This window comes from Coturnix japonica, chromosome 2, assembly GCF_001577835.2.
Source record: "Coturnix japonica isolate 7356 chromosome 2, Coturnix japonica 2.1, whole genome shotgun sequence".
Taxonomy (NCBI): Eukaryota; Metazoa; Chordata; class Aves; order Galliformes; family Phasianidae; genus Coturnix; species Coturnix japonica.
The window spans coordinates 62,990,818-63,015,501 of NC_029517.1; the positions used below are offsets into that span (position 1 = coordinate 62,990,818).

General features: G+C 41.8%; 1 protein-coding gene and 1 long non-coding RNA gene across 5 annotated transcripts in view; one reads left to right on the forward strand and one right to left on the reverse strand.

Moving 5' to 3' along the window:
* Positions 1-3,039: 3,039 nt before the first annotated feature.
* The window catches only part of BCL2 (BCL2 apoptosis regulator), an 89,656-nt gene continuing 68,011 nt past the window's right edge, over positions 3,040-24,684 (reverse strand). For all 4 annotated transcript variants that reach the window (XM_015854617.2, XM_015854616.2, XM_015854615.2 and 1 more), the window contains one exon: positions 3,040-7,832. In XM_015854617.2, the coding sequence (XP_015710103.1) occupies positions 7,698-7,832 (135 nt within the window). In that variant the 3' untranslated portion in view covers positions 3,040-7,697. The remainder of the gene's footprint in view (positions 7,833-24,684) is intronic.
* On the forward strand, positions 13,802-19,903 carry LOC107309651. The gene is made up of 2 exons (XR_001553275.2): positions 13,802-13,880; positions 16,926-19,903. It is a non-coding gene; the product is annotated as an uncharacterized LOC107309651 (long non-coding RNA).

The following is a 24,684-nucleotide window of genomic DNA, read 5'->3' on the forward strand; positions in this document are numbered from 1 at the left end:
TAATGAGTTGCTTGGGTTGGCTTCAGAGCAGGTTTCCCATTGAAGGTGAAGAGGCGTCTTCTGGTTGGACTTAGCTAGGAACACCACTCAGTATTCAGAATCATAGAATATCCTGAGTTGAAAAGGACCCATAAGGATCATCGAGCCAAACTCCCGGCTCCACAGGATAAAAACGAGTGTGCTTGTACCTTGGGAAGTCTGATATAATAATAATAAAAAAAGATACTGATGGTTTTACTAACTTCTTGTGTTTTTATCCTCTTAAGGTTTTTTAGAGCCATTCTGAATGTTCTTAGTGCTCACACTCAGTTTTAGCAAGCTGCAGTAAACTAAGAACCACATGATCTTTTCTTGTTTGTGCAAGTCAGTTTGTTGCAGTGCACAGATCTTGACTACTTGGTCTTTTGCCCTGAGTAAGGTCTCCTCAGAGGGACTTTTTGATACCAAATGTTACTTATGAGCAGAAGGCTAATTCCTGTTAGGGTCAGATGTAAGATGAAATTCAAATGGCAAGCAGTTATCCAGCAGCCGTTCACACTGGAATAAATTTCATTCTCATTAAATATTGAATAAGCTCGAGAGACAACAGCAGGAACTACTGGTACTACCAGGCTGAGAGCCTGCTGTCTCAGAGGGACTGCAGCACATGGCCAGCAGTGGAACTTCTCTGATGATTTACAGTGCTTGAAACCATTGGTGTATATTTTGAAAAGGGAGGCCGGCAAAAGCTTGCTTTAAAAGTGCTCCTACCAGTGTAATTTCCAGGTTGCCAAACCCCTCCCCAGCTATCAGGTCTGATGTTCATTTTGTCTTTATTCTGACCTTTTCTGTTCTTCTGTGCACACTGTGCTTTGTTCCAGTAATGAGGCAGGCATTTACTCACAGGTGCTCGCCTTCCAGCTTTTTACAATAACTGGAATAATCTAAACAGGCAGAAAGAAGAGACTCACTAAAGTAATTTACCTGGGCTTTCTAACTTAGTTTAACCTCCTCAAAGGGACTTCAGCACATGTTCCTTCCTTAGGTTTTAGCTTGAAATAAGACAGTGCTGAGGATACCTTCCTCCAAGTCCCTTCAGTCTTCTTTCAGTCTCAAACAATAGTCAGGGAAGAAATAGCAGTGCATGCAGAACTGCAGATCTGCTTGCCTCCTGACTTGTAAAGCAATTTGCAACCTCGTTCTCTGCTCAGCAGTTCAGTCCTGGAGCCAGGAGGGCAGAATCTATTGCATTCTTCTGCTGTGGCTTCTTTCAGAAAGCTTCAAGTTGTTTTCTTACACCTTCTCTGTCCTCGAGGATGCAGACATAAGGGTAGATGTTTGTGCATGTGTGTCTGAATTGTTCTTGAAAGGGATTAAACTACTAACTTGAGCCACTCACTAGCTGGGCATGCATGACAGCGCACTGAGCATGCTGGGCTGCAAACCCCCCTCAAGTAGTTGGGTACATTCCTAGAGTTAAATACTCACTAACACATTCAGCTATTATTTTGTATGTGAACTACAGCCATAGAATGTGTGCCGCAACATCTGTGAACTAAGGGTCAGAGTAGCTGAACACCTCCCTGTATCTAAACAGGACTGTGACAAACCTGCAGCAGTAATGAAGATGTTTTATTTTCCTCTCATCCCTCTTGAGATTTGATGATATGCTTTTACAGCTCCTTTCCACTAGGATGGAAAGTAGTTCTGGTAAAGAAATAGAAGAGTCTCATGGCACTTTTAACAAGACGTTGGAAACATGAGACAGAGCGGGTGGCAGCGTCCTCAGGGTCTCCTTAATAGATGATATGTCTGTGTACTATATTTCACACAGCAGCAGCTAATCAAACCTGGGTTACTGTATCTTGAGGCACAGACACCTTTGATGAATGCCGGGGAGTACTGACTGATTGTAGCTTTTTCTGGAGCTTTTTTTTGCTGTCTTCAATCAGCAGCTTCATGAGGTTGTGTCCACAGATGTGATATTGGCTGCTCTTTTTTGGGATCAAGAGAAAGAAGAAAAGTAGTAACAGAACCTAACAGCCTGAGTGAAAGTGAAACCCTGTCCTTTGTCAGCTGCCAGCAGCACAGATACTTCTGATGCATGTCTTTAGTGCATAATTGACACTGTATTCAGAGGGTGTCCACTGGTGCTCTTCCAAGCACTGCCCATAGTAAATCCCATTTAGAAGTGATTTTGTCCCAAAGTATCATTCAAAGCTCAAAGTCCTGGTGAACCTTCCTGAAAGGAGTGGCATGAGCTGACAGACTCACTAAATCTGTGGTTCCAGCCAGCATGAACCACAGTAAAGGAAAAGATTAGACTATGTCAGCCTGCAGATAATCTCAGTCAAGGCACTGACTTGCAGCCCTGCAGCTCTGAGTGTTGTAGTGAGTGTGACGGGGTGCTATGAGAGGGAGTTATAGCTAAGGAACATGAAGCACCCAATTAACCAGTCTGTTAATGATCAAAGCAAGCTGAGAGCTCTTCCATCTTCCATCATGACAGTCCAGGCAGACCAAGGACCCACCTGAACTACTCTGAATATCAACTCTCCCCTGACCTTATGGGCAGCCCCTGGACAGAAATACATTAGACCATCAAAGGTGAATGTTATAAATGCATTCGTAAATACATTCCTGCACATCTATTAAACATTTTGATATTAGCTCAAAAAATACCACAGCATTAAAAAAATAAAAATGTAAAGTTTTGCTTATATTCCTCTGTTGCATAAACCTCAAAGATGTACAGTTTGTCATGTCTGCTGCCATGGAGTTTAGCAAGGATCTTGTTTGTTTTTAGGAAAGCTCTAACTCGGTTGCATTCCCAGTTCCAGGGAGAGCTTTGCAAAATCATCGGATATTTGAGATTCAGAGAACACATGTGGGTAAGCTGTACTTCAACACTGTCACTGTAGCCTGAAGATGTTAACATAGAGCAGAATGTCAACGGAACAAGCAGGAAGGAAACGCCATGTTTCACTGACAAAACTGCCCTCATAACTACTGGAGCCGTGTTTTATCAACCAATCCTAAACAAGTCAAATGCAAAACAAGTAACTCACAGTGTGCTTTATTATTTTTTCACAATATTAACTAGACAGACATGGAAAGTTTAATGGCAGCATGTTCTTATAACATTTTAAAGACAAAGAACGACATAATCATATTAAATGATGATAAACTGACAAACTACGTTACCGTACATACATCATCCAAAGGTACTGGATAAACGATATCTGCTTATGTACATTTATGCTGGTGATAATTAAAATTCAAATATTCAGAAGAAAAAGAAAAAAAATATGCTAATTAAATTATAAAAATATACATTTTTTTTTCCTGTGGAATTCTTAATGCTGTATAAGTTGCCAAGAAAGGTTTCATTGTGTGATGAAGCTGCATTAACTTAGTATAGGAGTGTGATTTAAAAGAAATACAGATTAAACTGGCTCCTTTGTCTTCCTTTTGTTTAGCCTTGTTTGAAAGAGAGATAGGAATGAAAAACAAAGCTGGGCTTTTGCAACGAGAAAGAATTTTTATACTCATAAATCAAAAGATGTTTAAATTTTCATATACTACCGAGCCATTAACTTGTAATACAAATGAATCATTTTGCTAGCTTGTTTAAAGACAGAGAGAGGAAAAAAGACAGGCTTTAAACATGCTACTTCACTACACTTATAATCAATAGGAGTTCTAGGCTTGTGCAGTCGGATGCAGGTGCATGGCTAAGCATAGTGTCATGCTTTAGGCTCAAAGCAGGCAGTCCTTATGCGTATCTGACTCCCACTGACTCAGCTAGGGAGACTGTATGCTTGGGTGTCCTGGATCTGTATTCTTTGAACCGTACCACATCAACGTTTCCTTTGCACATCTGGTTTCAAAGAAACACTTTTCCATCATTGTTCTCTATTAGTGCAATCCTATTCAGGCTGCGTAATCTCAAATCGCAACGGCAAACAAATGAGCTTTTGTAATGAGTGGGTACTTGTAGAATAATTTAAAAACAATTCTGTAGCTGAACATTCTTAGTAATTGCAGTCACATCACAGTGCACGGGTTTGTAGCTGGTTTTAGTTAGAAGTTATTTTCAGGCCATCTTGGGTGGATTCCTGCATCGTCTGAAACTTGAGATTTTCTTATACACCAGTGTCATTCTCCACATCTTCCAGCCCCCTTCCCTATCTGTATATTATTCTCCATTACCCCCCAAGCCCTGTTCCTCCTTTGCTAGATCCAGTGCTTGTTCTATTAAGAAACATCCTCTGTGTCAGCTCTGATTCCAGAACACTGAACTTGCAGATTATTTTCCTCATTTTTCCATTTATTCCCAAGATACTGATCTGTAACAGATCTTAAGGGACTGCACAGATACTTTTTTTTTTCCTTTCCCCAGGAACAAAACATTTTCCTTCATTATTTTCTTAATAAATGAAGCGGAAAAGAATTAATGACAAATAAATTAAACACAGCCAAATCAAGCATTACTTTCAAATTCCTAAGGATTTTCTGTTACGCAAAAGACTGCCTTCAGCATTAATGAAGTTTTATACTGAAAAATGATCGTGGTGAGTCTGTAATGGGTTACTCTGCCCTTGCATCACCCTTTTTCAAGGGAAAGAATGAAAGATGAACCAATTCCTTCTAACAGTCGCCTCTAAGCAGGGAGATATTTTGGTGATCTCTTTGCTTCTCTCTATTTCTTGGTGTCTTCCTTTGTTGTCCTCTGGTCTTCCACACCTAACCATCCTCAGAAACCTCCCTCTTTTCTTCACTTTCTGCTTTGATGGCTTGGATACACTGGGAACAACCAGGTGTGTGTGTTCACATAGTGACAGAGGATGAATTTTCACTGAAGTGTAGTCTTTGAGCATGCAATTGTCTATAAGGCAATTTGTGGGGGGAAAAAAACCAAACCTCTATGGGAAGATGTGATGAGGAATTATTGCAAAAGAAATGCAAGAGTGAGAGGAGAGGATTTTATTAAAGAAGTTCAAGCTTTTATATACATTCAATGTTTCTACTATGTTTCTTAATAAATGTATTATCAACTACTGTTATACCTAATGCAGCCACAATACTGTACTATTCTGCAGTCAGGATGGGAAAACTCCGTTAGCTCTTTAATAAAATAAAATCATCAACAGTCATTGTGACTCTTCTTTTTGCCTGGCATTAACCAATACACTGGGTAGTCCAGTGAGTAGACACAACAGAACACAAAATCCTCAATATTCATTTAAATGTGTATCATCACGTGTCGTCTTCATATTATTTCTAAAGCAGCTTTAAAAAACTTTTGCCATTGGAAGGTATTAAAAATAAAACCCATTCAAATTATCCTGGTAGTATAGCAGCACTGGAATTGATAGTTACTCTTTTACTACTTTTGACAATGTAAACCTTTAATAAAATAAACAATTTTGAAACAATTTGAGGTCTAATAGTTCATGAACTTTAATGGGCGTATGGGCATAAATTGAAACAAAGACTAGCTTGTGAAATGAAACATCAGCTCGATAGCAGCCAATTCCAGTTTTGAAATCAGCTTCAGACACGTTCAGCTTCGCAGCTGAAAAAAAAAAAACAAAGCCCACACTCGATCCACAATACTTGGTTGCTCCCAATTCAAATATTTCTCATATGAATCCTGCACACATATGCCCACTTCTGACAGAAGCTCCAAAAACACTGCAGGTGCATCTGATTCTATGACATTTTTTCTTTTCTTTAAAATCGATCCTAGTTTTAGTCCCACTTCTGTGATCTTTGAAACACCTCCTTTGTATGTTTCTATGAAATTACAAGTAATTTCAAAGTGGAAAGGTAAGCTCGTTCCATCTTTGCTCACACAAAGTGTAGGTGCCATGACTAAATAGCAGTAAAAATGCTGAGATGTACAACTCTTAAAACAAACAAACAAACAAAAAAAAGCAGCTTTGAAGACACAACATCAACTACAGCCTTAACATTGAACATCTTACATTCCCAAGTTAATGGAGATATTTTGCATATAATGCCACAAAGTTATCCATCTGAAATTCTGAGGTTGAATCTACAGTTTATTCACTGTATTTTATTTTACTTTTTTCACCCCTTATTAGCACTTCTGCGCTGTACGGTACATTACATTCAGAGCTTTAAAACCTTTTCTTTCTATCTCTGAATGTCCATTTACCCACAAATCCCGGGTTTCAAAAGTTTCGTAGAAAAAATAGGAGCGTTTGATTGAAGATGGCGATGTCCATTCAACAGAGCAGTCCATGCAACACACTGGGATTCTTCTGCTTCGTCAGCAATTCCGGCCCCCTCCGAGCACATGGAAAGCCCTGCTTTGACATACATCAACACACCTGGTCTTAGGACACAGGTCTGCTTATAAAAGTGTATACTGAGTATTCTGCATTAACTGTACTTGCGTTGCATTTCTAACAGGGGCAGATGGCTTCACCCTCCCCTTTTTCCTCCACCCTGTTTTCGCTTGAAATGACAGTAGGCACCTGTGAGATCGAGGTGTCAGAGAGTCTCTGTCCAGATAGAGGAGTTTCTTCTTCATCTTTTCTTCAGTAGACAGTCTTAGGAAATTATTAGCATGAAATAATTTTGAGGGCAAGGGGCAGGAGGATAAAGCTCACTTTCTTTCTGTGTTATGAAAATGAACTTGATTTTGGTGTCTGGTTTGAGAAACGAGGATAGTCAGAGCTAATTTGTAACTCAGCTGAGGTCTGTTTCTTGCCAAATAGAATTAAAATCTTTTTCAACTTTCAGGGATTTGGAGACCACATTTAATTGGTTTCAAACCCCCAGAGGAACTCTGTAAGTAAACAGGATTAGTTGCAGATATGAGCCCTAAAGTGGGACGCAGGTCAGGTCTTCAGACTCCAGCTCTGCTCTGTAGAAGCAGGCACTTAAGGTCTCCTGATGTTTCTGTGTCAGTAGCCGTGAAAACTTTTTACTGCTGAGAAAATCATTGGAACAGTAATTTCCTGCAAGCCCCAAAGATTAAACTTCACACATCCATAAAGAAAAGCATTTGAGCTGACACATAGTAGGGTATAGGATGATGCTATCATGACTATGATGCGATGGCACGACTGGTAACTTGAAAACGCATGTCTACAAGGCAGAGGCAATTGCATTTCAAGCTGTAGGGATAGCCAAGTGTCCTTCAAGAAGTCACCATTTTGACTGCATGCGTGTACCATGTTGAGCTCGCAGGCAGGACGGGATTAGAACTTTGTTCACATTGACCTTTTCTTTCAGAGCCCTCTCGGCCATCCCAAAAATTGCAAGGAGATCTATACAATTACACAGCCGTTAGCAGCTCAAGTAACTGCCTTCCTAAGTGTAAGCAGGTAGGTCTTTGTCAGTATACTTGCTCTTTCCAGATAAAATGATCCAGACAACTGCATCAATTAAAAAAAAAAGAACCTAAAATGCTTTGGGGCTCTTTAAAGTTAAGAATAACAACATGATGTGATGACAGATACAACTTGCAGAGTTTCTGAAAATAGCAGGTTAAAATGTAAATATATTTTAATAAATAATTTTCCTGCAATGTAAAAATAAATGATATTTCCTTTGGCAGTAATAGCTGATTTAATCTTTAGCCAGGAAGTTGTTTTGCTCATAAAATACCATTGTGCTACAGAAAAAAAATATTATTTTGCTGTTTTGAAAGACTTTTGTAATCCACGATAAACTGGGTGACTCTACTTGTGTCCAAGATAAGCGCCAAGAGTGATGCAAGCTCCCACCAGAACCAGGCTCAGGATGGTCTTCAGAGAGATCCAGGAGAAATCGAACAAAGGCCTCATACTGTTGCCGTACAATTCCACGAAGGCATCCTAGAAAGGGAAATAAAGGAACATCAGAATCACAGTAACTCTTGAAGGGAGGTAGGAGAGCTTCTTCACATGTAGTGGTCATTCAGCAATCACTTCGGTAGAAAAAAACCCCACAACACATCAACGTATGAAAACAGTGATTTGGGAGCTATGTTTTTGTGCAGTGCTTAGCACAAAGTTCTCCTGCCTATTTCTTCACAAACATTGCTGTAATTACTTACAGTCTGTTTTAGGCATGGCCTGTCCAACAGCAAATACAGTAACGGCATTTTTTAAACAGGAGCTAACTCCCTTGTGGCTCCCTTTTGTGTATATACAAAAACACATGAAGGATGGAATGGAAGAGATTGGAACTTCATTCTCCAAACCTTTTGCTTCCACTGGACAAAGGACATCTATTTTGTTGACTAATATTTATTGTGTTCCTTAGGGATAGGGTTCAGAAGACTCCACACAGCCATCATTGAGATGTTTCTTCTGTGTGAGTTGAAGCTGTTAGGGTGCAGTTCTGTGTTACGCTATTGCTGGCCTTTTATGACTGTCACCAAAAGGGCTGACACCTCAGCCCCGTGTTCCTGATAGCCATTCCTCTGATATAGCAGTGGTCTGTTTTTGTGCTCCACAAATACAATGGGATTTTGACTGGGCTAGTGATCAGATCGGTAACACTCTGTGCTTAATGTGTTTCTTTCAAGCTGCCTGCCATTCTTTACAAACATGAAACCTGAGAACACTCAGAGAGGTAAACCACACTGTGCTGCATGAAAGCAACGAATAATGAAGCTGAATGGCTTAAAAAAATAAAAAGGGGGGGGGGGGGGGAGGGTGTAGAAAAAATAGCAGAGTTTAGGACAACTCTATCTTGTGCAACCAATTAAGGTCTGCACCCAAACCACAGAGATAAACCCATCAGACAGATATCCATTGTGGGGTTTACATCATTCTCTATTATCCTAGGCTTCCAAATTTTTGTAAAAGCAAACATTCTCTACTTATGTTATGTTGCCTTTAGACATTTTGCAATGTTACTATGCTAGGCGGTAACCTGCCTTCTGAAAATGCATACATGTCACGGATCACAGCAAGAACAAAGAGTAACAGGTCTCTGCCCTTCATAGAAACCTTTCAGCCAGATGCATTTCCCATAAATCACACATTAAATAGCCTTCCTCATTAGCCCATTCTAGATATTGTTAAAATAAGTGCATTTATGGTTATACCACGAGAGGGCGTGTAAGGGTTTTTTATATCGTGCCATTTTGACTCCTGTTCACTAGACCAAGCGAGATGCAAATAAATAAAACATTTGTAATCTCCAAATGTGTTTTTATATTAAGTAATATTGGCTCGTGTTGTAGGTAAGAGTGAATGTGTCAGTAACAGAATAGCTAAGGGGTTTGCCCAACAGGTTGACCCAAATTGTCTTCCTCCTGATATTTCTCAATGCTTCTTCCTCCAGGCAATCATTTTCAAACTTGAGTATCCAAGACTATATTCTTAAGTGAAGGCAGTTTAACCTTTGGGGCCAATGTCTTAACGCAAATTGTTCTTCCCTGAGAAAATTCAGCAACTTTTGCATAGCTGTGTTGTGTTTGAAATAGACATTGCCAAACCTTGGCCTCAATATTCTTCTGTGCTGATGAAGAGCCGAGAAGTACAGAGTTTGCTGAGCAGTTCTTTGGACAGCTTTCTTTATTTCTCCTTAAGGCTATGAAGTAACACAATATCCTAAAATGTTACAGACTGGGCTAAATCCTGTTGCCGCCACTGCAGACTCACTGACTTCCATGGGAGCTTTGTCTGGATAGGGAGTTCACGATCATGCCTTATAAAAATACAAGAAGGGTGAAGTTCAAAACTTGCTGATATTATAATAGGTGGAAAACACAGGAAACGAAAAAAAAAAAAATACCATGGAAATGCAAGTCGTGAAAATATCTTAATGTTACATTTCCATGGTTTCTTTCTGTGGGCTGAGTCTCACTTCTGTATAGTTATGACAGCCAATGCACACCCAGTATCAATTGCAAAATGAGCATATTTTGTGCCTTCTTTCTACCCACGCTCAGCAACATTCAGCCCAGTTTGCCAGAGAGGCCATTGCTAACAATTCAGTAGAACCCCTAGCATTCCCTATGAGGATGGATAGAGGGTTACAGTAGAACTTGAAGACAAGGCAGACCTATGGTATAACGTATGGTTCAAAAGAGGAACACCAAGAAAAAATGTGTAGCATGCAGTACTATTTTTGCTGAGATTATACAACAATAACATGAACCCAGCTTAATGGTGTCTGCACTATATATTACAAGTAGCTCTTTATGATCATTCTCCCTCCCCTTCTCAAACATCCTGATTAGACCTATTTCCGAAGCTTGTTTGAACAGCCTGTCACTATTTGTTTAAGTTTCAAACCTGTTTTAAATAAACACATGTCCATTTTATGTACTAAAACAAGGAGAGGGGGAGGGACCCATTACTGAAAACTATTTCAGCACAAGGAGAACCCTAAACAGAATCCTGACTGTTTCATAGGATTTGTCTTCTATAAACCCACGTGTTTGTCACTGGATTTTTGTCACCTAAATCGGTCTGTTTAAAATAAGAGAATCTCACTAAAACAAATAAGCTTAACAAAATTGCCTCAAACACTTGATGTCGTTTGAAAAACACTCTTTATAATGAAAGCAAGGGTCCCCTTGGCAAATGGACCGAGGCAAGTTTTGGCTTGGTGAGGCCTTCTGGAAATCTCACACGGTTGGAAACAAAAGGGCTGTAGGCCTTTAAGGCCTAACTATTTAAAATTTAATGTAATGTTATATCCTGGATGTAAAATTGTATCAGGGCAGTTAAAAATTATATGGAAAAGAGCTCTTCATTCAGACCTGTAAGTTGCTTGAAAGTAATTTCTTTAGAAGCTTTTATGAAGTCAAGTAAGCTTGTCATTCATTTATGGCCTATATTCACGTTGACCATTTCAGCACAGCAAGAACGATGGAAGCAGTAAAGAGAAGAACATTCTGCCTGAGCTCCTCATGGTCCCCATGCACCAAGGTGCATGCCTCACCCATCTGGGTTTATATGGTGGGCCAGGGGTAGGCCAGGAGCCCCACTACCCACTGAGCTGCCCACGGGGACAGTAGGTCCTGTTCAGGCCCTGGTGGAGTTTGTCACCATGGAAGATAAGGAGGCACGATGGTGATGATGGTGTCCTGAGTGGTGCCCTGGCTCAAACCAGCGGCTCCCAATCGCACTACCTCTCTTGTCTGCTGGCCCAAATTTGGCAGTGCTGATTCAAGAAACAAATATAATCTTTAACTACAGAAACATTTGTTACTGGCATTTGGATTTGATTTAGTCTCGGTCCTTTTGCAGCTCAGCCTCCATCCCTGCTCGAGAGGCAAGTCCTATCCTCAAGGCTGCAGAGGAGTCAGTACTTCCCATATGCTGAGCCCAGCACTGCATCATTGGCACGAGTGTTCCCCCCAACAATGCCAAGGGAAAAGCCAACCTCAGCATGGCATTTATGCATTTATGGCTGAGGGGGTGGTAGGGAGAGCAAACATGAGGAAGTAAAGACTTCCTTTTTCTACCTGAATCAAACAGCTGTTGAGGAAGTGACTTTATTTCCCTCGTTATCATTGGTTTGACAGGATATCCTCTTGAGCCACATTGTACTGAATGAAGAGCTGGTGAGCCTTCCATTTTACTGAGCGGGAATTGGCTTGCAGCTATTCTCTGCTGCCCTCTCTTTGACTCCAAAACAAACAAACAAACAAACACCAGCTCCAGACTTTTGAAGAAACCTGCCCAGGTCTGAATGACACCGTGCTGCCATCTGTCATGATGGGAGAGGGAATGACATCCGCTCCAATGCCATGATTTAGCAGCTGAATGACTTTTCTCTCACTCCTGCCTCAGTATGAGCAACATAAATTCTCATTAAAGCCTTCATTCCTGCATGGTAATTCATTTCAGAGGTGATTTGGGGAGGGAGTGAGCGAAGAGAGCTGCTCAAATCGTCTGATGTTGTGTTATGCAATGAAACCTCATTAAAATGTCATCTTGAAGCTAAATGAGAAAAGTTCTTGGAACATTTAAAAAAAAAAAAAAAAAAAAAAGCAGACAAATCTATAGCTGTTCTTCTCTTGAAGAGATCACGAGTCCTCTATGGAAACCCAAGCACTGAGGAGATGCAAATCAGGGCAGCTGAGCCCCTGGTGGTGTTGCGCCAAGGCACAGCGTTTCATAAGGCTGGTGTCGTTAGAAAGGCCGGTGTCTTTGTACACCTGGGAGTGTTGACATGCTGGCACTTCAACCAGGTCTACTTCATCAAACTATAACGTGCAGGAAGGGAAGGTGTCACAAACCATCCCACTGACTGGTGGCAGAGTACCTGCCCACTGCCTCGGCTTTGGCGCTGGTACACCTGATCAAATCCTTATACGGGTGGTTTTTTTTAACCCCTCACCTTTTCCTGTGGTAGAAATGGATCTATTCTGGATTCTCTGTTTTCACAATACCCTACACAGTCCTAGAGCTGCAGCTTCAATTAGTTTGCATCTGCACACCCTTTTGTTTCTCCAGTGATATCTGAGGTTTGTGACTTTAGACAAAACTGGTTCTCGTCACAGTGTTCTCAACGTATCTTCTTCATTCTGTGTTCTTGTCATTTGCTTAAATACTTACACTGATGACCCTATGTACTGGGGCATGTCCTGTTACCCTTGTTAATGCCAGGCTCTCAGTGAAGTATATGTAAATTCAGATCAATGGAAATACTATTTGCACGGGGCTGACTAAACATAGCACTCAGATGGATACATTTATGGGGTAAGGAATAATCGCGGTTACATTTCTTCATACGAACTGACGCATGCGCTTAGAAATACATAAATAAATCTGACTGGTTATTGCAATGGGGGTGACTGTTCCAGTTCATGCTGCTGGAAAGTGAAGCTGTTGGCAGATAGATTTCCTCCACAGCTGACAGAGATGAAGGATAAACCTACGCTGTGGGGAATGGTCAAGCCATTTCTCTTTAAATATGGGTTTAGGAAGGTGTGGATCATTCAGCTTGCATGGAAAGCCATGCAGTGTTCAGACGAGGCTGCATTCTTGTTAAACCAAATCAGCATGAGAAATGTTTCAGCAATTTTGTCTTGGCGTCTCTGCTTAATTCAGTTAGACGTGGCTCTGCACTATGCAAAAGCCCAGACCTAGGGGAGGTTGCCTGGTTTTCTTACTCCTGGAAAGGGCCACACTAAAGTGAAGTGTTTCTGGCATCAGCTGTGCAATGTCACTGCAGCAGTTCATTGGTGGTATTTAATGGGTGCCACTTATGGGGGAGCAATAGTAGCATTAAGGAAAGAAAGAAGGCGAGGAGGCAGTCTGGAGAAAATCTTCCATGTTCAAACAACACAAACAAAGCTGCTCTGCTCAGTCCTTGACAAGTTCTTTTCTGAAGGTTGGTAAGCCCATTTAACCCATCATCTTCTATTTTTTACACTGATATATAGCAGCCTTAGTTTTTACTTTTGGAGTTATACTTGGGCTGAATGGTAGAAGCTGTATATAATTCATACATAGAAGGAAATTGCATGTATTTTCACATATCTCAGTTGCACTAAGAACCATTCAGTTTTAGGCCACCTTCTTCTTCTTCCAGACAAATTCAGCAAACCATTTCTAAGGAGTTTACATTCACATACAGAGGTGGACTTAGGAAATGCCACAGAGATTTGTGGATCACTTTGGAGAACAAAGCAAGCATCGCAGGGTTGGTAAGGGAGCTGTATGGGAAACTGTTAATCACAGCCTGAACTTCTGATTGACCACCTGAGGCAAGTGTTGGGCCAGCTGCAGGAGCACAGGTGAAGGTAATTCAGCTGTGCTCACAGAAGGGGTGGAGCTTGACTCCACCTCTCCTAGATTTCATTTAAGGGCTGACCACCACTAGGGCAGCATCTCTTTCTGGAGACTGCTGCTTTGAGGAGTTCTGGTGACAAGCCTCAATGTTTTCCACCTTGACTGAAGGCCTCAGGGTTGGTGAGTTTTTCCTATAGATAACCTCTGTCTGTCTATTTACCACTATTCTTGCACTATTTCTATACTGTGATGGAATGGTTTCAAGCTACAGCAGGGGAAGTTCAGTCTGGACATTAGGAAATATTGCTTCTCAGAAAGGGTGGTCAGGCACTGGAATGGACTGCACAGGGAGGTGGTGGAGTCACTGACCCTGGGGGTTTTCAAGGAATGACTGGATGTTGTGCTGAGGGACGTGGTTTAGTGGGAGCTATTGGAAATAGGTGAATGGTTGGACTGGATGATCTTTTAGGTCTTTTCCAACCTTGGTGGTTCCATGATTCTATGATTCTATTCCAACTGTACATTACTTTTCTTGTGTTATTCCAATTGTATGGGGAGCTCATGCTCTAACATCACAAACTTGATGTTCCTTGGGGTCCCTTCCAACCCAAACCATTCTATGGCTCTGTGTACACTTTGCAAAGAAACACAGTGTATTGGGACCATTGACACAGCTTTAGAATGACACTAAAGCAAAAATAATGACAAAATGGGTCTGAAAGACGACAGGCCCAATTCTCTCAAAGTCTTGTCTGAACTCTCAATAATTTACTCTTAATGTGAGTGACCTTACACTGTAAATAGTCTACCTAATTTAAAAGCCCAAATTTGACAATTTGGTTCTGGCAGGTATTTTGCTAATAAAGGAAAATATGTACATGTGCACACCATTGTGTTCCCCACATGCTCCAGCTGCCAGTATCTGTCACTCTCAGGATGCAGCAAAAGAGTTAAATCATGTAACAGTCTGAGAAATGGGAACTGAAAGTAGCTGCTTGTAGAAATGCTCAAAGTGCTTTGGCACAGCTTTTGTCATCAGCCCACCGCTTTGGCAACAGAGGGCTTTGTTTAATACATTTATCCTGCAGTGCAGCGAAAGGGCTTGAGGCACAGGTATTAGCCGAGGTAAACAGGGAAAAGAAAGACAGAAAGAACAAGGGTTTGCCAAGGCAGGGCTCTCTCGGAGTGGTCTCTGCCAGGACAGGCAGTGCATGTGAATGTGGAGGGTGGAATCGAACTAGTCTGAGCAGGTTGTGCCATCAGCTGAGCCACGAGGGACCAGTCACACATTTTCCCTGCTGCTTGTTTTAACATCTCTTAGGAAAATACTTGATCTCCTGTTTGCTGTCTAAACATGGTGCTCTGATCCCCAGGCCCCTTGGCTTGCCTGCCTTGCACTCTGCTTTGAGCGCAGCACACAGAAGCATTGCTGCAGCCGTAGTGCTCCAGCCCCATGCCGGCCAGCACTGCTCTGCTACTCTGGTAAAAGTTCAGGCAAAGCTACTGGCACCATCTTCAGAAATGCCACGCATTCCTCACATGGCTCAAAGCAGGCTTTTGCTGGGTTTTTTTTTAAAAGATCTTGTGACAATCAGTTGATTTACAAGGGGAAAGAAACAGCGAAGGTTATCTGATGACAAAGTAACCTTATGATATATCTGCAGTTCAATAAATAAGTACTAACGAAATAAAATAAAGGTTGAGCAACGTAAAAAGTGCTGTAGGCTTAAATGGGCAGGTAGCTTCTACCAGGGGCCATGTGGAAATTAAGAATTTGTGCATGTGTTTTCTTTTGTGAGCAGCACTTCATTAGCAGCCCAGACCATTTTTGTTCACCTGTGAAAGCCTTATTTGAGGAAGACATAAGGCAGGTAATGGATTTGTCATGCCACTTCCTATATCTACCCTTGTATGCAGTGCCCCAGCAGGTGCTGTAGGAGCAAGCTGTAAGCCCCCTGCCACCGCCCAGCATACAACAGGGGGAAGATCTCTGGCATCAGTGTGTGATGCATTACTGGATCACCTTGTGGGGTTGCTCTGCTTAGTGCTGTTCTTAAAGGCCTCTCAGAATCTTGCTCTACGTTTTCATCCTTTCACAGCCCAGTGGTAATGGGGAATTAACACAATAAGAAGTTCCTGGCCTGCATCAGCTCAGAAGAGATTGTTTTTTGGTCCGAGTGCCTCTGCTCCACTCCTATCTGTTTGTTTACCACAAAACCACAAGACCTGGGAGACCAGTGATGGGTGACCAAGCAGGGAAAGAAGCTAGGAGAGGCTGTGCAGACCAAGGAAAGTGGGAATTCAGACAAAGTCAGCTGCCTGTCACCTGTTGTCACAGTGCACTGAATCCTACTGTCACCCCAAGACAGCTTTATGAGTTGCTTTACCTGACAGGCACTCATTGGGTAGGCTGGGAAAACTTCAAGCTTTCTGTTCATCCAGAAAGCCCTCCTGCGTGTACTATTGGGTAAGAGCTAAGAGGGACCATATGAAAAGAACAGGGAAAATCAGGGTGTGAGGACATGGTTCGCAAACAGATTGAAGGGCTTTGTTTTGCTATTCAGAACAGCTCTTAAATTAATTTGCATGCACAGTTGTAACACCTTAACTACAACCATTAGATTTATTCAAATGCCACCATGCAAAAACAAAATAAGAAGGTTTAATGAGTTGCAAATAATCTCTGTCCCTCCACCTCCAATACCAACAGCAGGCATCCCACAGGAGAAATGCTAAAAATTCCCTTTTCCAGGGCCCACCTGCTCTCTCCTCCTTTCTAGTGCTTCCTCCCACCCAGAAACAAGTACAGTAGGGATGTTTGACAGAGACACACCTTCAACCCTTACACATGCTTTAATTCCTCTGTGCACTCAAAGTCATTTTTACTGTGAAAGAGATAAACTTTGGGCACCAGTGAGGTTTTAAAAACTTAATGCTGAAATCTAAGGGCTGTAGTGGGCTCTTCTTTTCTTTTGCTGATGATCTGTTGTTGCCAATGAAGTAAGCTGGTCTTCCTGAGCTTTGTTGCTATCAGTTGGATCTCCTGCATGTCTTGCAGGGCAGAAGCCTCAGCTCTCCTGTGTGCCAGATGCTCACATTAATTGCTGGAGCAAGTCTAATGCTGCTCCTTACAACCCAGCAGCATTGGCAGCTCAGGATGAGGGTTGAGGCAATTTAGAATGCCAGCCCTCTGAAATAACAGGGCCCTCATGGTTTTCTTTGTAGCCTGGTGCTCCTGAGAGGAGGCAGAGGCTGTGCTGCTGCAGGATGATGGACACAGGGGCGGTCACACTCCTGTCACCAGAGCCTGAAGTACCGCTATCAACAAGTTACACATACACATCCTTGGGAACAGCCGAAATACAGCTCAGCCTGCATTCCTATGGCCAGTCATTCAAAACAGAAACTAAAGGATTTGGTTAACTGCTTTACTTATTTATTTAACGCCTGCGTGTCCTTGCAGATCATTCACAAAGAGCTGAGCATTTATATTTCCTGTTGACGAACTTTGAAAGGGAGAGTGCCAGTGGAAACTGGATCTCTTAATGATCAAGTTCTGTGGACAGCAAGTCAGATGCAAATTCGTGAAGTATTTAAATCAGTTGTTGTGACCTTGAACTAACACTGCTAGGAAGCAGAAGGCCCTTCACTTAGGCAGGAAAGACTGGTAATTACTTGGTGTGCTAGTGTTTCCAAGGGAGCAGAAATGTCATGCTAAAGTTCAGATACTCAGAGGAAAGAGTAAGAAACAAAATCATGAATACCAGCCAAATAAAGAGAAAAAAAAAAGAAAAGAAAAGAAAAATGCATTACCTATGAAATCAGTGCTTGAAAGCTTTCCCACTTTCTAAGATAAATACGACTTCAGAGATTGGAAGCTGCAGATAAAAATGGCTATAAGGTCCAAAATGTAGCTATCTGCTTCTCTGAAAACTTCTACATGCAGGTGGGCCTTTATGGCAGAATGCAGTTCTAAGGAGAGAAAGAGGGAGCCAACCTCACACCAAACAAGCTGGCCCAGGGGCAGGTGTATGGATGCAAGTACTGCAGGTACATAAGAACAGTACTGTAGGCAGGCTAACTATTCCTGCTGTGAAACTTGTGCAACTACTGCTTAGACACAGCTCATCTACCAGAAAGAATTGTTGGCTTCATTTGTGCACAAATACTTACAGCGCTGCCTTCTCTGTGCAGCAATGTGCGCAGTGACTCCTTCTCAAGCAGCTGCTGCTGGAAGGCCAGGCTCTCTTGCCCAGGCACTTCCAAGTAGCCTCAAGAATTTCATTAAAGCATTCATCTGCCCTCAATGAAGTGCCAGAGGAAGCGGTTGCAAGAGCTGAGGGATTCGTGTCTGGTGGAGGGAGAAGGACCAGATCTGGAAGTAGGTATTGCAGTTATCTAGAGAATTAACCACAAATAACTCCTGTGTGCCATACCTCCTGTGCCTGTCTCTCTTCAGGTGATGAACTGTGTCTGTCTCTTTGCCTCACAGTTCAGCTATTATACTCATCCTCTCTGTCATGCTTCCATCACAGATGCCTGCTGCTCCCATCCCAGAGCAGGAAGGCACCAGGATTGTTTCCACCAGCTTTGCAACAGGAGGAGCTTCCTTCCACAGCGGCAACCCTCAGCTGGCAATGTATGGCTGGAATCCAGCATATAAGTGACATAAACTCCCCTGGAGCTGCCTTCATAATCTCCTATAATTAACTGCTGTTGCTATAAGTTTAGACAAACCCAGGAAATCACATGCAAAATTCTGTCTGATTTGCTATCTAATCTTCTCATATCTAGGTTCTTGTACCGCACACATTGCTGTGGTATCTGAGCATCTTGGTGCCTGGATGCAACTCAGTTGAACCATTTTCAAGCTAAGCTGCTGGCCAAACGCTACTCCTACCTGCAGCCAGCTGTCTTGCTATGAACAAACGGCAAAGAAGCATCTTCAAAGGCTCCCCCAACGTACCAGCTTCTCTTGTCTTTCTTTCTCAGATAATGTAAGATTGGGAAACTTGCCAAGCATCACGCTAAACCGAAAGAGACATTCAAATTGCTGCAAGTATAAGAGCCAAGGGAGCCCAGTCTGCCAGAATGTTATTGCAGCAGTCTCAAGGAGCTCACGGCATTAAGACTTCATTTTGTTGTGTGCCTGCCTGTCTAGGAGATGCATCACTGGAGGCCAGAAAAGCATCACTTCCTCAATATTAAATACAAGCGGCTTGGACAACTGCAAGCCATTTGTTAGCTTCAAGCTTTTGAATCAGTTTTCTTTCTTTTAAGACGGGAGGCATTTGATCCTGCGGTTACTGTTGCTTGAAACAGAACTTCTGCTTTCAAGGGGGTTTCAAATAGACTCCTTTCTGGTGAGCATACAATCAAAGCAGGAACGCAGAAAAGGACCAACAGTCAAAAAGGTGATGAAAAGAAGCTGTGTTATTTCTGGATGAGAAATACTAGATATAGGTTTGACTGATTTAAGCCCCAGTAAAGGAAAAGTTCAGAACTTATCTACATTTTAACTGTAAAGAAGCAGTCCTCCCCCCCAGGATGAACAATTTATACTGATATCAAAGAGTATTCTGAGTCATTAACTGAAATATGTTGTGCTGGTAGAAGACAGTTATATCAGCAAGATTTTGCCTACATAAGGATTTGCACCAGCATAGTTTATATCCCTAAAGGAAGTCAGATGCTGAACCAATACGGGCATACTGTACAGTGCAAACAAGGCCTGAAAAATGGGGACAATTTCAATGTTTTGGTCTGCATGTTTCTGTTTTAAAAGGTTCTGCATTTGTATAATGACAGCAGTTACAGTAAAAAAGCAACCACCTAAAGCAACAAGAAACTAGAAGTAATCTAAAATCCCTTTTTTGTTTTGTCTATTTATTCCCACAGCTTTATTCGCAGAGGTGGTGGGAGTCAGTGAGACAAGCTGAGATGAGCCTATGATCATAGTATTAAGTTGATTTGACTATTAGATAACTTTAATTTAAATGTTCCCCACGGGCTTTCTGGTATTTTTTTTTCTCCTTATTTACTTCTTGAGACTATTTAATACTTTGACCTGAAGGAAGAAGATTTTGCGCAAGCAAGAGGATTAAAGGTTCAAATTAGTTAAAGATGAAACAAATCGACTGATTCACCAAAGCCCTGTGTTCCCAGTGTCACCAATAATACTATTATATATTAAACCATTAATATGCTTGAAATGCAGGAAAAAAAGGTATTCAAAGCATAGGTTACCGGTGGTGTTTGCTTAAAGTAAAGCACTGTTCCATTGCACACTTTTTACTGAACTTCTATCCCATCCAAATGGACATCCTATATGTCTGTAATAACCATGGGTTGTTAAATGGGCTCCTGTCATACCTGTTTCATCTGGTATGCTGCTTTTATCACCTTTGTCACTGATAGCCATTCCTAAATTGTACCTCTTAAATTGCATCCTTTTTGTATCTTGGGTTGGTTTGTTGTTCTTTTTTTTTTGCATTCTTTGTCCAGGAACTCACTTTTCATATGTTTCTTCAGCTATTCCTCGTGTGATTCCTTGTTCTCCATGAGGACAGACTGAGAGCTGAGGCTGTTCAGTCTGGAGAAGAGAAGGCTCTGGGGTGACCTGATGGAGGCCTTTTAGTATCTAAAAGGGGACTATAAGAAAGAAGGGGACAGACTCTTTAGCAGGGTTTGTTATGACAGGAGAAGGGGAAATCGTTTCAGACTGAAAGAGATGAGATTTAGGTTGGACATAAAGAGGAAGTTTTTTACAGTAAGGGTGTTGAAGTAATGGAATGGACTGTCCAGAGAGGCGGTGGATGCCCCATCCCTGGAGACACTTAAGATCAGGCCGGATGGAGCTTTGAGCAACCTGATCTCACTGTAGGGGAGTTGGACTAAATGGCCTTCAAGGGACCCTTCCAGCACAAACAATTCTTCCTTCTACGTCTATGTGACCTTCTTTTCTTCATTACCTGTTTTTACTATTCATTTCCATGCATGCGGTACTGCCTTGCACGGTTTCTGCAAAGCATGCATGCATACAGAAGTTACACCTTTTCATGCTGATATATTGCTCTGCAGAGTCAAACTTAGTACAAACACAAGGTTGTCATTGTGCCAGCTAATCATGCTTAAGCTGTGATCCCAGCAGGTTTTAACTGCAGCTGGATGCCACAGTGCTGAGTGCAACTTAGGTGAATGTAATTGCAAAGTCACACGCGCTGTGAGGCTGCATAGTTCTAGTGGGACTCTTCAAAGTTGTGTTCTGACACAGATGGGAGTTTAATGTGAAGAAGAGCCCGGCTTAGTGCTCTCTGAGGCTGCAACACACATTTTGCATCTAGGATAAAGCTAAACTGCAATGATGACCCTATAAAAGGAGGCAGAGTTGGGCAGAAGTGTTTGAAATCAGGCTTGGTGCCAACATCAGTTGTATCTTGTTTGCTGTGAAGCCGGCAAAACACCCTGTTGGAAAGCAGGAACATCTGGGCACTGTATAGCTGTAGTTCAGCCCACTCAGTGAATACCTAACATACAGAAGATGAAACACAAGCAGTAAACTTTATCGTCAAGCTGGTAGCCTGAGCCATATGATCTCTCTGAATGTTTTCAGTCTCCTGGGTGAGTGAACAGCTTCTAAAGTCCGTCTTCTCTGGTCCTTTTTTAAGAGTAGATTCAGGAGGAAAAAGATGAAGTTGCTCTTTGTTTCATTTCTTAGATAGTAAAGTATGTCCTTATGTAACAGGTTTTTTAAAATGTGAGGCAATACCACCTCAAAGAGATGAAAGTTTTGATCCATGAATGTAAGAGCAGCTTTAATGAATTAGCCTTGTGGTCCACCTGGACAGTAGGACTTAGTGAGCCAGCTATTATCAGTTTGTGATTGATATCAGAGTTAAGACTACTTTCTTCCTTTTGGGTTTCACTTTTACAAGATGTTGTTGTGCAAGGTGTCAAGAAATCTCTTCTAATGTGTTCCTCCTGATCTATTTGATCGAGCATAGGGGAGTAACCAAAAGTCCTGATACTACAGTTTTCTTAGCAGCTAAAGTTCAACATTGCTTACTCTGTTTCCTCTTCTTAAGCTGGAGATTATCAGTGAAGACCTGCTGATGTCTTTACTTTCCTGAAGTTGTTAAAATGCTTCTGAATTTCTAGTTTCAAATTTCTTTGTCTTTGGAGATTCAGTTGTGTAGTGTTTGCCTTTTACAGCTCATCTAAATAGTCCTTATGCTATGCTATCCTTCCATACAGCAGTATCTCCTCTGCTTCTATGGACCAGTCTTTCCTTCCTGAACACTTTGTAGGTCAACATAAGGTCACTATAATCTTGTAGCACTATATTTCCCTACTGCCCATTATAACTGAAATCATCCTCCACGGCAAATACTCCGATTGTTCTTTTGCTTTTAAGCTTGTTAAATTTATTTAAATACTTACACTTACTCAACACTTACATCCAATACCTTCCCAGATTTACTGAATTCCCTTTTACGCTTTTACCAAAATTACAACTCTCTGATGATCATAATTGGCATCACGTTCTCTGAATTCACAAGATGCTGCCATATACACAGATGTCTTTAATAGACATATCTGACTAATACGTTCCCCAGATCCTCATAACTTCTGGCTTATTTGCCACATCTACTTCTGTTCTGATTCTCTCCATTTTCTAGGCTCTCCCTTCCCCAGTTATCCCCATTATCTCTCAAAGTAAAATGCCATCTCACACAATCTTTTTGGCCACACTCAGAAGCGCGGAGCTCCAGCTGCCAGGCTTGCATACGAAGCCAGGAACGACTTAGTCAAAGCGCTGTCTTGGACCCAGAGTTTGTCCATCTATCTAGTCAAATTAAATTAGTCCCCAATGAGTCTCCTGTTCTAAGCCAAGTTCCTCTTCTTTTGACTGCATTCCCTGGGATGACTGGGGGTGTTTGCCTTGCTGGTCTCATCTCATTCTGACCGATGGGAAACCATCTTCTGTGATAGCATCTTCAGGAAGGTGATCTAACCCTTGGCTCTGGCTTCTTAAAACAAAGCCTTGGCCAAGCTGTATCTAAGGGCCACCCTCCCCTCCCACATGATGTTCATCCTCTGAGCTTCCTCAATTTCTAACAGACATTTCTGGGATTTCAGAATATTTGAAAGTGAAGAAGCAGAAGCATTGTGAGATCTAAGGTCCTTAACAGAAGGTAACATATTTTAAGCAGTTTCCAAGTCAAAATAAGAATTGCTATCTTTTTGCATTTCCTGCTCTATTTATTTAATGGGGACCGGAATGGAGAAACGAGGAGGTGATAACAGAAAAAAACTTTTCAATGGGAAGAGAGAGGGAACTGGAACTAGTCCTATTGGTAAGCAACCAAATAACTGAACAAGGGGTTCATTGAATAATCAGTTACAGGGAGAGTGAATGTAGATATGGAGCCCCTGCGCTCCCAGTCCTCATGCAAGAAAAAAAAGGTATTTCAGATGCATAAAGGCATGACAAACGTTCAAGGCTGGTAAGACAAAGTTTTTTTTGCACAGGATCTACAATTAGACCATCAGATTCATTGTTACGGGACACTGAGGCAGTGAGTTTAGCAAGCTTCAAAGGAGATGACCTTTCTTCTACAGTGAACAGAACCTTGTAACAGTTAATCCAAAATCATAAAAATTGGAAGCCTTCTGCTTGAAGGATTTCATCAATCTCATATCTGAATTCCAGGGATTAGCGTGAGTCCTTCATGAAGACTATGCATGGCAGAGGAGGGGCTGGGAAAGAGATTACATCTGCCTCTTGTGAGTAGATTGTGGGTACAGCCTGTGCTGGCTGCATCACGATTTTCATGAAGAAGGCATATATAATTGTATATTGGCCGGACAGGGGACGTTTGTGTTCCTCAGTGTTTAAAGAGGATTTTCCAAACTTCTTTTGAATAAAAATGGCTCTGTTTGAGACGAAACCTATGGATTCCTCAGTTAAGATTCATATAGAAATTTAAAATATAAGCAACATTTTATCCTTAAGAAAAAAAATATACATATAGTTGTATGGGAAACTGTTAATCACAGCCTGAACCTCTGATTAAACCATCTGAAGCAAGTGTCAGGTCAGCTGCAGGAGCACAGGTGAAGGTAATTCAGCTGTGCTCACAGAAGGGGTGGAGCTTGACTCCACCTCTCCTAGATTTCATTTAAGGGCTGACCACCACTAAGGCAGCATCTCTTTCTGGAGATTGCTCCTTTGTGGAGTTCTGGTGACAAGCCTCAATGTTTTCCATCTTGACTGAAGGCCTCAGAATTGGTGAGTTTTTTTTCCCATAGATATCCTCTGGCTATCTATTTACAACTATTCTTGAAAACTAAACAGTAAACAATAATTATTTGGTTATGTCCAAATGGAAGAAATAACAATTAAACATATAGTGAAAGTAGGAAAAAAAAAAAAAAGTAACTGTATTAAGAAAAAATGATAGCTTTGCTCTTGATTTATTTGAAAATAAAACTCAACAATTTGTTAATGGATTTTCAGCCTGTGCCAGGGCATAAAATGCTACTCTTCACAAGTAGCTGCCTTCATTTTAACAGTTTCCCATACAACTTAGATGACTGATGATCATCTATAGCTGGAGTTACCTCCCTGCACAGCATGGGGTCACTGGCTGCAGAGATAACATGTGGGCAGAAAGCCCCAGTACCACCAGTGTCCACTGCGTATCCTGGCCAATGGGATCAGTTAAGGACACGGGGGTAGATAAGGCTTCACCAGGCCGTGGAGGGGCAGCCAGATCCTGTGGGCCAGGGTTAGAGGGGAGTGTGGATTCTCTGAGTGTGGATCTCTGTCAGGTGCTGCTGCTCTCATGGAGGTCATCCATAGGATCAGGGCCCTAGACTGTCTGCCTGTACGTGATGGTGCTACAGAAAATAACAAAGCCACGTTGAAGCCTACAAGGCTGAATCAGTCTTTTGCTGTTCTTTACTCTCCTGAGGACTCCTG